General features: G+C 39.1%; 1 protein-coding gene across 1 annotated transcript in view; it reads right to left on the bottom strand.

Moving 5' to 3' along the window:
- Positions 1–14602, bottom strand: part of F5 (coagulation factor V) — an 80331-nt gene that overhangs the window by 47658 nt on the left and 18071 nt on the right. Inside the window, exons 4-7 of the mRNA XM_014845145.3 lie at positions 8133–8345; positions 4951–5094; positions 2071–2292; positions 618–783 (exon numbers count right to left, since the gene is read on the bottom strand). Of these exons, the coding sequence (XP_014700631.3) occupies positions 618–783; positions 2071–2292; positions 4951–5094; positions 8133–8345 (745 nt within the window). The remainder of the gene's footprint in view (positions 1–617; positions 784–2070; positions 2293–4950; positions 5095–8132; positions 8346–14602) is intronic.

Genomic DNA, 14602 nt, shown 5'->3' with positions numbered 1-14602 from the left:
GGGTATATGCGTTTATAATTTTGATACATATTGCCAAATTATCCTCTTGAGTAGCTTTTCCAATTTACTCTTCCACCAGCAATATATGATAGTGTTTGTTTCCCACAACCTTGCCAACAGATTATGTTACCTGGACTTGTAGGTCTGATAGGTGAAAAATAGTATTTATAGAAGTTTAATTTGCATTTTCTTATGGTGAGTGAGCTTGAGTATTTTTAAAAGTGTTTAAGAGCTATTTGAATTTCCAGATTTCTCAATCTCTCTGAGCAATTTCCTAATCTACAAAATAAATAAGAGCTGTTTCTAACTTGTAGAGTTACAGTGGAGGTTTTATAAAGGGTTTAACATAGTGTTTGGAATAGCAAGCATTCAACAAGTGGTAGCTGCTATGACTACTGCTGCTGTTGCTGCTACTACTACTGTTATTATAATTATGCTGAATTCCCTTGGTGAGTTTGGGGTAACTCTATACTGATTTGAATATCAAGACCTGAATAGAATCCAATACATTTACTCCCTTGAGAGCTGTCATCTCATGACATTTCACCCCACACATCTAGGATACTATGGAATATATCTTGAATCTTTGCACAGTCATAAGAATCTCCAAAACTTACTTGTCCATGTTCGCTGGTATTACAGGTGCATAATCCCAAATGACTTCCTCTGCAGCAATGAAGTATTCCCACCTCTTAATATGCCGCCTCTGGTCAAGAGTTAGTTTCTTAGGATTCCGGGTTTTCTTTGCGCAGTTTTTAATGTCTAAGTAAGCCTTCATCCCAGCTGAGTGAGGACATAAAGACAGTGACAGAATTTGAGAGAAGAAATTAAGGCTGATCAAAATGCGTACCTTTTAAATAAATTTGTAGAAGGTTTAAATAATAGCAGCGAAAGTAATGCTCAGGCAACTTTTGGACATTTTGGTTTGGAGCTTTTTCCATACAATAGGGAAAGGGGCAAGAATAAAAAGCAAGGCAAAGAAAGGATGGATTTGGGAAAAAATTTGAAAAGATAGCTTTTGTTTCTTCTAGAGAAAGAAAATTCTTTGTAATTTCCAGATCCTTAAAACTTCATGACTTAGGTCTTATTGATGTCTCATTTTGCCTGTCATCTGTTCCTTTATTAGTAAAATGAAGATAATATTAGTACATACTGTATGAAATTGTTGTTAAAAATTAAATAAGTTAATACACAAAAAGTTTAACCTCAGTAATGTTATTGTTGTTGTTATTTCATCACTATTTGGGACTCTGTCTCCCAGGGATATTGTGACAGTTTCATCATTTCAAGTATAATTTTGACCGCTCAGGGCAAAAAGAAAACGAAATGATCCCCTGAAGCGTCTCTTCCTACCTATCTTGCTTTTATACACATTATTTGGGTAACAAATGATTTCCTGTAGCGATATCATTTGCTTACAATTTACTCTCTGTTTACACAAACCTTCCTCCCAACAGTTTTAAAGCAACAATGTATATTAGAACAATTAGCTATTTTATTTACTTGATACCACATAGCAACCTGGGCCAATTTTTGTTTCCCACCAGAATTAACTGATGTTCTTTAAAGCCCACTCCTCATCTGTTTAAACATTATGTTTGATCCATTCAACACACATCCATTGGGTTCCTCTTTGTGCCAGGCTTTGTGCTCATCTTGTTATAAAAGATAATTACAACTTTTACACTTTCTGTAACTTGATGCTTCTATAAATTTGCAGATGTTTGTCTTATTCTAGCATCTGGGTCTTTTCCTTTAGCTACATATTAAATACCTCAGAAAGAATATGTACGCATTTTTGTTTCCTTCCTCCTTTCTTCTTTGGAGGAAGTAGAGATCTCTTCAGCTTTTGCTTCACTTTTTAAAATCTTTGTCAATTCCTCCACTTCCTCCATCCCCAACTAATGGGTTATAAGTCTAAGAGCAGAATATCTAAATTCTGTTCTCAGGGACCAAGGCATGTATTCTGGAGTGTGGGTGGCTTGAAAGGACAAAGGAGAAGGAGGGAGTTAGTGCCTGGGGAGAAAGGATCCTACATTCATAAGCAAGGCTGTTGGAAGAGTTTCTTGCCTTGAAAATGTTTTGGGATGAGAGAAGATACGATCCACTTTCCCTCTGGGCTTATAGTCATGTTTGCAGTAGTGGCTGTGGCACTGACGAGGCTGATGGCTGAGATCTTATGACGGTTCTGTTCCAGGACTTGCCCACTGAAATGAATGGAGAACAGTTCTGGCCCAGAGCTCATTCCAATCAGATGCCAGCTGATGTGGTCATTGGCACAAACTGTTATATCTGAAAGAGAGGGAGAGATGGGGCCCAAAACAAGCAGTCAGCACTCTGTGATAAAAAATTCACTCACCAGATACATATTGAGTACCTGCTATGCATCAGGCATTGTGCAAGGTTCTGGGAGTATAGACACTCCAATTATGGTTCCTGAGTGACGGGCAAACAATCAGTCATAGCTCATTGCAGTAAGTGGTACCAGAGAGGTAAGAATAGAGCCAAGATTGAGCCAGCCCTGATGGCCTAGTGGTTAAAGTTCAGTGCCCACCACTTCAGTGGTGGGTTCACTTTCTGGTTGTAGAACCACACCACCCATCTGTCAGTTACCATGCTGTGGTGGTGGCTCACAAAGAAGAACTAGAATGACTCACAACTAGGATATACAACCATGTACTGGGGCTTTGGGGAGGGGAAAAGAAAGAGGAAGACTGGCAACAGATGTTAGCTCAGGGTGAATCTTTCCCTGCAAAAAAAGAATAGAGCCCAGAGATGGGGGATGTTACTTCAAAAACACAGGGATTGCTAAGAGATTAGGTAAAGGAGGGAACCAAGTACGTGACCAACCATTCTGGTTTGCTAAGACTGAGGGGTTTCCCGGGATGCAGGACTTTTAATGATAGAACTGGGAAAGTCCTGGGCAAGCCTAGGCAGTAGGTCACTCTAGAACCAATCTGGGCTTAGCTGGAGGGAGTTGCCAGAGCCTCCAATAGGGCTGAGCTCAAGGGCCTAATCCTCTCAGCTGCATAGACGTCAAAGCTCTGCCTGAGGGGAAGACCCTGTGAAGATGATTTAAGGATTTTATATTGCTTCTTTACCCACTTGTTGATTATTTTAATGATGAGGCAATGAATTACTTTATGAGTTACAGGCTCTCTTTAAAATGCAATGGACAAGTCCTCATTATGCTGGGCCACTAGGAGCATTTCATGGATGGAGTAATAAGAACTGAGTACAAAAGCTGAATTTTGCTCCTTCTTTGCTCCCATAGTGACTGGGAAAATGCCAATTTGTTCTGTAGGAGATTCCAAGCCTGGCTTCTATCCTTGGCTTGAGTTTTAAATTTCAGATTCATAGTCAGTAGATCACAGGGCTGAGCATCCATCCCTTACCTACAGAGCAGCTGAGGGGTTTATCTCTTTTAGGAGACTATTGTAACAAGACAGGGATTCCTGGTATCTCAGGTGAGAACAAGGAGATAGAACCTGAAAACAAGAAGCTAAAAGGCTTTGGAAGCATTTATCGCCCCAAAGGAATGCTCATAGCATTTATCCTCTTTATTCAATTTATACTGCTGCACAGGGCAGTTTTACAAGCATTAACTTCTCTCAGTCTCTGCTGATGACATTTCCTACCCTGCCCCTCTTAACCCCAACTACCCTGTCTTTTTCAACTATAAATTCATAAACTCTATGCCCTGATTAAATTATTAATTTTATTTTTGTGCGTATGGTTTGCTTTTGGGGGCTTATATCTCTTTACACAGATGATTCACTCTGCCAGGACACAGACACAATTTCTCTTTTGACCGCTCTCCTCTAAGGCCCATAGTTCTGGACATGCCATTTTACATGTAAAAACATTCTTAAACACCCTCTGCACCAGGATAGATGGTTAATCCATTTTTGTAAGTAAGCATATTGAGATGATTAATGCTCAGGACCACTCTAAGGTAGAGAAGTGAGCAAGGTTTGAACTCAGAGCTCCCAAGGTAGACATCAGTTAAGTAAATTTTGGAACTCTGAATCAAAACCCAGAGTCAGCTGCATCTGTTTGTAATAACCCACGTGGTAAAGGAAGGTGGAGTTAAATGAAATAGAATAAAATTTAAAGGCAATGTCCAGACCTCAACTCCTGACAAGTTTTGTTTTTAGTAAGTGAAGCCATTTGTGATTTTCAGATATAGAGAATGGCCTCTGAGAAGCTTTGTGTTTTGAAGTATGGTTTATTTAATAAAGTGATATTTTAATTTTTCCATTTTTTTCCTCAGGATCTTTGATTCTAAGTCACTTCCATCAGAAAGAAGTACAAATGGTCTAGGTGGGAGTAAGTTGGTTTTTTTTTTCTCTTAACAGTTGCCATGACTTTGCTTTTTCACAAAAGTCTACATGCAAATGGAAAGAGAAAACATCCCACACGCCATTGAATATGACTCCTCCATCACCTTTGGAAATGCTAGTAGTGAGGTATCTCTCCTAATCTCTTGTTCATCTTCACTGTAAGTGTCTTCATTGCATGCTTCCTGCTGACCCTTCCTGCTAGGGATTGACCTTGAACTTCTGTCCCATAGGGCTTCCTCTGTGGAAGAAGGCATAGTCACCATGCAGCAGGGACCACAGAACTCACTGAAGAGTACTGAGCTTATATCCTGGAGGTCTCCCTGGAGAGGCAGGCCAAGGTGAAACCTGCCCAGAGCACTACATCTAATAAGGCTGCACACGCCTTCTCTTAGGTAGCCCCCAGTTTGCCTGTTGTACTTGCTGGTTTAACAACAACAACAAAAGATGATAAAATCTCGAGAACCACTTATCTAGATTACATTACCTTTCTGATTAGGAGTTGCAAAATAGTGAGTATGGTCAACTTACTAGTGCCTTGAGGAAAACAAAGGAACCAAAGGTACTAATGATTCTACTGTTGTTGGATAGCATGCAGCCTACATGTTACCTGGCATCGTCCCATTCACATAGCCATTTACTGTGTACATTAGGGACGATGACTGGCTCCAGCTCTTGCTCTCATCAAACACAGCAAACATCAGCACGTGTTGCTTGTCAAACAGCTTCTGAATCCCATCATCAGTTAGGGTGCCTGTGAAAAAAAAGACATGGTTTTCAATAGAATCCCAGATGGAAGACTCTCATTAGCTGTTCCTAGATAGTAAAGAGTTTAAGGCAAGCAACCAATCATAATAATATCGACTTTAAAAAGTTCTTGTTTTAAAAAATAGCATCTTTATCAAGCAACAATGATTACTTATTAAAATCCTGGTGCCAAATAAAGTGTTTTCTCACACCTCATAGCCTACAGGAGTGGGGCTTTAAAGGTAAATTTGATCTGGCACAAAGAAAAAACATTTGGTGACTGTCAAGACTTCAGTAAAAGTATTCATTTCTTCCAGTGTCAACAGGCATATACTGAGCTACCATAGCTGGTTGGTAAAAGCACACACTCCAACTTTAATACAGTCATCTTGCTTATACATGTAATGGGGCACTAGATAATTGATCGAGAGGGTCAAGATCAATCCACTCTCATATGAGGAAAAAATGCAGCTGATAGTAAAATGAAAAAAGAGCTTTTTATAAGTTTTAATTTTTTTTCAGTACCGTCACAGTATCTTTTATATACCAGGCAATGAAAACATTTATTTGTGTAGTGAATAAATGAATTAGGAATGTATGTAGGTATGGTGTGTGTGTATGTATAGACAGATGGTCATCACATTATTTCCCACAGCTTAGTTCATTGTGGTTGTTTGTTCTAATGAAAGATGGGTTGAATTCTTTTGGGGTAAAATGGAAATCTAAGCTTGCCGTTAAGAAACTCAGCCTAAGATGGTAAATGTTATGTTATGTGTGAAATAAATTAAAATTAAAATAAAAAAAGACATACAGCCGAAAGAAAAATAGGCAACAATAGGAACCGACTTTTCACAGAAGAAGAAACATGAATCCTGTTCATAACAGGAAAACATGCTCAGCCTCCCAGGCAACCAGAGAAATGCATGTTAAGACCACAGAGGCCATGTTTTACACAGCTAGATGGGCAAAAACCAAGCATCTTCCACAGATTTTGACTCCATTGAACCTTATTGCCCTGCAGGTTGGCACCATCAACACCCAACTTCACAAGCAGGGAGGCCAAGGCAGGGAGTGGTTGTGCGGTCACCCAAGCTCACCCTCAGCACGGCCAGGAATCAGCCTGAGCCCAGCATCCACATTCTGGACCCCAGGCCACATGGCTGGTGGCCAGGCTGGGAGAACTGCTCTGAAAACAGCTGAGGCACCATCTTATAAAGGTGAACATGATCCCATGGTCCCCAAGTCCTGTGCCCGAAAGAAACACCTGCACTCATGTATGAGCAAACGCATACAAGAGTGTTCCCTGTAGCACTGAGAAAGCTAAACGGCCATCAACAGGAGAATGGACAAGTAAGGATGAGAACATCATACATCTGTGACGAGAGATGAACCAAAGGCCCCGGGCCAACACAGCCCAGTTTTGGAAACAGTATCAGAGAGAAAAGCATGAGCTGTGGACCACACACTGCAAAACTGAACAACGAATTCTCTAGGGGCAGAGACATCCCAGAGGAAACCATTTTTGAAAATGGCAAAGGAATGGTAAACACAAAATTTGAGAGACTGGTTGGGTTTGGAGTAGGAGAGGAAGGCAGTGGGATCAAGGAAGTTGCACAGTGACATGCTACAGGAGCATTGGGAATGTTCTAGTTCTTATTTGGGAGACGGGCTCATGGGTGTTTATATTATTATTTTGCTGTGTAATTTACATATATACGTTCTTTATATATATCAGACATTTTATAATTTTAAAAATTGAAAAGTGGGGAGAACTGGAGAAGATAAACTCTAGAAGTCAGCAGAGTTATGTGGGCCATGGTGAGGATTTTGGTCTTTATCCAAAGACCACTGGAGTCTGGTGTCAGGCAGAGGAGTGATGTGATCCAAATTACGTTTTTAAAAGATCATTCAAGGAATAGAGAAAGTCAAAAGAAAAATAGGAAACTAATAAAAAATAGTTGCAATTCCTATCACATACAAAGGCTAGTTTCCTTAATATATAAAGACCTCCTACAAATCAATAAAAGGGTCAACAACACAGTAGAAAACTGGGCAAAATAATAGCTCTGAAAGGGAGATAGAAATGGCTCTTCAACATATGAAAAGATGCTCAACCTCACTTACATTTTTACCCATCAGATCACCCAAGATGGAAAAGTCTGAGAAAACACACTGGAGAGGATACGGGGGAATAAGCATGTTCATACAATTTTTCCTGAAGGGCAATTTGCCACATTATCAAAATTACAAATGCACTTTCTTGCACAGGGCCACATGCACAAGGCTATTCCCATACAACACGGTTGTGTCACAGCTTGGTTTTGTGTAACAACGTTTGATAACAAAAGAGTTAGATGCCCATAAATAGTGGCCTGGTTAAATAATCATAGAACATCCAAAAAATGAAATATCACGTAGCTGTTACAAAAAATGGCACTGTATGTAGTATCAAGGGACAACTTCCAATATTTATTGTTTTTAAGGGAAAAAGACAAGGTGTAGAGCTATATATACTACTGTTTTACATGAATAAAGGAAAGTAGGACCCTAGGTTTCCTCTGGGGAAGAGAAAAAAAAAGAAACTCGGCCAATGAAATTTCTTCTAAAGTCAGTTAAGTGTGTTTGAAACCTACTACCTGAAGCAGGAATTTTGCGTGTTTGTAGACCAAAGTACCAACCCATACCTCAGATATGCTCATCAAAGTTCTTTCCAAGTACTCTCAGCAGAATATAGGCTGCTGTACACTTCCAAGAAGACTTGGCCTTGAGGAAAATGTTACGGATCATACGGGCATGGCATCAGAACATACTATCAGACAGGATTTACTTGGGAGAGGCTCCCAGGACTGAGAAGAGGAGGGATTGAAAGAAACAGAGGAGGATTCCAAACCCTCAAATATCAATGTCAAACAACTACTGGTTTGTGCATCCTTCTCCCTCTGCTTGATTTGCAAAGAGGTACCAAGATTCTCCCAAGCCCCATTCCATTATAGAAGTCCTTACCACTCCAACATCTTTGTTGTTGTTGATTTTTTTTTTTTTTACCTTTCTTACAAATAAGCAGAGGTCCTATCAGCCCAGAGTTGAAGTCCTGTGTCAGATTTTCATAGGAGTAATAGATGTGTGTGATGCATGGAGGGTCATCATGGGTGGGCCCACTGTCCTCAGCGATATGCCACTCATAGGTATATTCTTGGCCTGGAGCTACAGCATCATCCATCTTCTCTGCAGGGAATGTGTGGTCAGAGTAAGAAGCACCTGGAGAAGTAAAAGCTGTGAAAACATCTGGACAGTTTTTGAGGGCTGCTTTTTCATCACTCTTAAATCTGGGGAACATAAGATATCCATAGAGATATAAATGCTTTTCTATAGGGAACCTTCATTATTTGGAAAGATTCACATATATCCATTTCTATGTCTATGTTATTATAAAGGCTTTGAGTCCATTGAAATCTGAAGTGAACAAGAAATGTTACTAGTACACTAATTAAGGTTTAGCAAGTTAATTTCCCATGGTATCTAAATAATTATTATTTAAAAATGATCAGAGAACTGATTCACCTTTCATCAGAAAATCATCTCAGAATAAGAGAATGGGTTATATTTTCTCTACGGTAGTTCACAAGCCACACATACTTAACCGCCCGTTAGCATGGGATGTAAGTACACTCAGAGCTGTTTATATATTGTTTTGTTTTGCTCTGTATTTCATATCTTCTTTCCAACTGCTGATACCCTCAGCCCTGTTTTATTGCTTTATCACGTCTCCACCATCTGATTATCCTGTCTTTCCTCAGCGTCTTAGAGTCTGGCTCCATATGCAGTCTAGCTGTCCTTGTGAGTATGAAACGTGTCTACCCTTTGAAGTTCAGATGTCTTACTTTGGTCCTTTGTGTACCAAAAGACCCACCATTAACACTTTTACGTATACTCAATTTCCCCTCCTGGTGGGAGAGGAAGAGGATGTAGAAATTGTTCTTTCTTATTGAAGAGAGAGAAGTGAGATGCTGAAGATTAAAAGTGCAGAGGGTTGGATGGAGCTTTCAACAATAAAAGGAAGATGTGGCTAGTGATGGAGCAAGTGAGGTCAGGAAGGAGAGAGGTCAGTGTCATAGACAGCTAAGTGCAAAGGGCAGTTTCCTCTGTCTGAGGCATTCCTCGTTTAATTAGGTGAAAGTTTCACTATCAGGTGATGCCAGAATTTCTCTTTGGGATGCAGTTGTCTTTAGCACAACAGTTTAATAAATTCCTTGAGGTCAGAGGTGAGACCATCAGAGTGTAAATGTGGGCAGACAGTAAGGATCAGAAAAAAGGGCTAAAATGTTTTACATGGTGGGGTAAAGGGCCACTGGAAACTATTCTTACTGAAGTGACTGTACTTTTTGAAAACAGAAATGGTTCATTTCTTTCCTTCTTTCTCTTTCCCTCTTCCTCTTCTTCTCTTTATTCCTCCCTCCCTCGTTCCTTTTCTCCCTTCTGCCCTCCCTCCCTTTCTCTCTGTCCCTCTATTCCTTTCATCACCTTTATTGAGGTATAAATTGCATACAATAAAATCTACCAATTTTAAGTATAATAGTTGCTGAGTTTTGACAAATATGTACATTTCTATAGCTACCATTGCAATCAAGCTGCAGAACAGTTCCATCACTCCAAAAGCTTCCTTGGGCCATTTCTGGTCAATACCTTCCCGTACCCTCTGGGCCCAGGCAACTACTGATCTGCTTTCTGTCATTATATTTTGCTTTCCTGTAATGTCATATAAATGGAATACTATATTATACACTCCATTATGTTTGATTAGTGTTAGCTAGTATATCTCTTTCCATCCTCTACTTTTATCTTCTTCTTGAAAGTGGATTTCTTGAGTTCAGCATAAAGTTGGATGTTGCTTTTTGGACAATCTTACAATCTGTCTCTTAGTCGTAGTGTTCTTCCCATTCGCTTCTCATATAATGATTGTTGTGACTGGGTTTAAATCTACCATCCTGCTGTGTTTTCTGTTTGTCCATCTGGTCTTTTTTTCTTCTTTCCTGCTTTCTTTTGAATTAATTGAGTTTCTTTTTATGATTCCTTTTTATCTCCACTATTGGCTTACTAGCTTTGCTTTGTAAGCCAATATTATTATTATTAATGGCAGTCTTCAGTTTACAATACACAACTTTAACTTATCGCAGTCTACCTGCAAATAATATTATATCATTTCATTTATAAGAAACTTGCAATAGTGTGTTTCCATTTCTCCCCTCCCAGCCTTTGTCATAGATTTCACTTCTACATATATAATATGTAGAATAATAAACTGTTATTTACAAATTATGTATACTTGATAAATTATGTATACTCGATTTTTCCTCCTGGTGGGAGAGGAAGAGGAGGATGTAGAAATTGTTCTTCCTTATTGAAGAGAGGGAACTGAGATGCTGAAGATTAAAAGAAGTGCAGAGGGTTGAATGGGGCTTTCAACAAAAGGAATATGTGGCTAATGATGGAGCAAGTGAGCTCAGGAAGGGGAGAGGTTCCACAATATATTGTTATTATTTTTGCTTTAAGTTTAGATAATCAATTATCTTTTCAAGACATTAAAAATGAGGAAAAATTTTCTCTATATTTACCCATTTCTGGAACTTTTCACTCCTTCTCATGGATCCAAATATCCCTCTGATACAATTTGTTCTTCTGCCTGAAGGACTTCCTGTATATTTTTTCTAGTCTGCTAGTGAGAAATTATTTCTTCTTTGTATGTCTAAAGCAGTCTTTATTTTGTCTTCACTTTAAAAGGATATTTTTGTTTGGTATAGAATACTGAGTGGATAGATTGCCACCCCCCGCCGCCCCATTGATGGTGGGAACATAAACTATTCCCAGCTTTGTGTTTCTAGGGATTGTTCTGTCTCTTTCTGTCTGGTGGTATTTTCCTTACCCTCAGTACTTTCCTCACATGCAAGTGCAAATCAGTACTTAGTTGAAGACTTGACAGGACCCCTCTATAGATTCTCAAGAGCTCTTTCCCTGTGGCTGTACCATCCTCTCCAGGACTCTGCCCCACGAATTACAAATTCCAGCTACTTTGGCCTACCCAAAGTCTAAACTCTATTTCCTCAATTCATAGAGACTCCTGGGCTCTGTTTTGGTTTACCCTCATTGTGTGGTACCCTGGAAACTCTGCAAGCAGTGAGCTTATGTATTCATAGAGCCCACCTTGTTTGTTACTCTTCACTCAAGGATTGCTCTCTTGCAGTGTCTGTTGTTCAACGTCTAAAAACTGTTGTTTCATATATTTTTTCTGCCTATCTAGTTGCTAAGCAAAAGAGTAAACCTGGTCCCTCATGTCCAGAAGCCAAAGTCTGAGATGCTAAATTTCTATATGAAATATTTTATGTTGCAGCAATGTTAGCTTCCCTTGTCTAATTATACATTATCAGGAAAGTCTATTCCACTCACAAACACTGATGCGTAGTATCAGGTATGTCTGGGCTCTCCAGATGGGAGTGGGAAACAAGCCTCATGCATCCATCAGCAATGGGGCATTTAGGCCCTGCAGCAACATGCATGACTGTACCACATGAGCTTCTGAGCATGGAAGCTGTAAGATAGAAGAGTTGAGTAGGAATATCTAGATTTACTGACATATTCTCCCTAGGACAGAGCATCATCTTTATATTTTGGGGAGAGCATACAAATAACCTTGAAATAATATAATGATTTCATTTGCCTTCCCAAAAGGAAACAAAGATGGGCTTTAATACCGTCAGAAGCCTCCAATTTATTGTTGGTGATTAAGCTGGTGGCATAGGGAAAAGAAGACTAGTTATGGCTGGACCATAAAGTCTTGACTGAAGACAGGAGACTGAATCAGGTTACTAATTAGCTCAATACAAGTCTAACTGTGTCAACTCATTCCATAAAACCTTCAAGAGACTTGTCTTACCCACAGTAAAGTCTAAGTTTGTTACCATGGCAGCTGAAGTCATTCATGAGTTTGCCTAGTCTACCTATCTAGTGTCATCTCCCTCCATACTTTTATGCTGTGCACATTTTGAACTTCAACAGCAACCTACTACCTCTGAAATATACCCCAAGTTTTCACTCTTCTCTGTATCTCTACTGCCATCATTCTAGGACAAGTCTAGACTCCAGAATTAGCCTCTTAACTGGTCACTGGGATTCCAGCACAAGAGTACCCTCCCAATCCATTTCCTACCCTGTTAGACAGAATGATCCCTTAAAACCCCAGATCTTACTTAGCCATATTCCTGCTTAAAATCCTGACAATGGCTTCTTATTTCACAAAATCCTTAACAGGGCCCACAAATCCATGTATGATCTACTCCTGTGTCTCTCCTCATTCTCATCATGTGTGACTTTTTCCCTTGTCTACTATGTATCTGTCACTTGGGCCCTTTTTAGTTCCCCAGGCATGCACCGTTCCATCCCACCTCAGGGGCTTTGCAGATACTATTTATTCTCTCTGCCTAGAATATTCTCCTTCTCTTTCTTCCTTTGCGTAAATGTGTGCTTATCCTTCAGATGCCAACTAAAATGTAAACTAACTCCTTCCCTGATCTTGATTGTGTTACTTTTTTTTCTTTTATAGCACTCATCACAATTTATAATTAAATATGTGTGAGGTTATATGATAAATTTCATTTTCTCCTACCAGATAATAATTTGCATTGTGCACATTTCTGTCAATAGAATGAGAGCAACTCAAAGGCAGGTAGTAGATTGTATTTGTCTTAGTATCTCTGGTGCCTTTCACAGTACCTGACATGGAGAAGGTTATTGAACTCTTAAGATTTAAGGTCCTGGGGCCAGAACCAAGGTTATCAAGTCTTAGTTTATGGGTGTGTTTGTTAGGATTAAGATTGTATGGTATTAAAACAAATTAAATTCCAACATTAACAATATGGAAATATTATATAAGAATCTGGATTGATGGTTTCTCTTAAAAAAATAAATAGAGGCCAGCTCTGTGCCATAGTGGTTAAAGTTCCACTCACTCAGCTTCGGAGGCCCGGGTTTGCAGGTACAGATCCCGGGCGTGGACCTACACGACTTGTCAGCCATGCTGTAGCGGTGACCCACATACAACATAGAGGAAGCTTGGCATGGATGTTAGCTCAGGGCTAATCTTCCTCAAGCTAAAAAAAGAGGAAGCTTGGCAATAGATGTTAGCTCAGGGCGGATCTTCCTCAGTCAAAAAATAATAAATAAATAAATAAATAAATAAACAAGTAAGTAAATAAATAAAACCTGGAGATCTGGTGATGCTGGACCAAATTCCTGCATAAAATTTGGCTGGACCTGAGTCCTGGCTGCCCCATTCAGATAGGACACTAGTTCTCTGATCACTGTCCCTATTGGATTCATTTTTTCACTGTGACCCTTCTGGCTGCTGTAGACATCTGACTCTGTGACCCTTGTGCTAGTGAAAAGCTTAACACTGAACTCTGTTGCATCTTTTCTTGTACCCAAAAGATAGTTTGACACTGAAAACAATATTTACTACAGGCTGAACTTGCACTCTGTTGATAAAAAGGATTTGAGTGTTAAAATGATCAGGAGCTGAGAAATGTTAAAATCTTAAATAACTTCCTGTGAGAAATAATATTATTCCATTCTAAATCAAAAAGAAAAAAAGAGTTTATGAGGAAGAGTCTCTGCAAATAAGTAGAAAGGATTACCTCTGGAAAGTTACAAAATAGCTTTGGTAGCAAAGCACAAACAGGACTGATAAGGAGAGTTGCCCTCTCAGGTCAGACCTTGTCTATTAACTGGAAGTTACATGGCAAGTTGATGACTAGAGCTACCTTGAATCAAGCATGCTGGCGCTTATTCAATGCCTCATGCTTCGTAGCCTCATGAAGTTTTCTAACTATGATCCTATGGTCCTGTGATGTTTCTGGATGTGATGCTTCTGTTCCAACTGTTAAAATATCACAGGTGATTCCTACAGTAGAAGAGACACTCTTTCCATTGCCTTCACAAGCTCTCAAAAGGGCAAAGCATGATATTCTTTATAGGGTAAGAGATACTGTTTGAAATTCTTCCTCTTTTTTTTTGGATAAATATGTGCTCATCCTTCAGATATCAGCATAAATGTCAGCTTACTTATTCTCTAATCTCTAATTGTGATATATATACATATATCAGATATGATATATATATATCACAATATGTAACAGCATTATATTCATATATATTACAGCATTAATCACAATTTATAATTAAATATTTGTGAGATTATGTGATTAATGATATATTCTTCTGCCAGATTGGAGGAGAAAGTACATGAGTTTGGGGGCCAGAATTGAAATTTCTTGTTTGTACTACTTGCTAACTGTGAATTCAGGAAAGTTTCTTAACTTTCCTTTTAGCCTCAATTTTCTCATTCATAACTTAAGATAATATAATCATTTTTCCAGTGATAATATTATCATTTTTGATGGGTTAGGGAAAATATATGTAGAATGTCTGGCTCCTAACCAATGCTATGGCAGCCTGTGGTAATATAC

Source organism: Equus asinus, chromosome 25, assembly GCF_041296235.1.
Source record: "Equus asinus isolate D_3611 breed Donkey chromosome 25, EquAss-T2T_v2, whole genome shotgun sequence".
Classification (NCBI taxonomy): Eukaryota; Metazoa; Chordata; class Mammalia; order Perissodactyla; family Equidae; genus Equus; species Equus asinus.
Note: the sequence above shows the minus strand (reverse complement) of the source record. Positions and strands in the feature narration are given on the sequence as shown.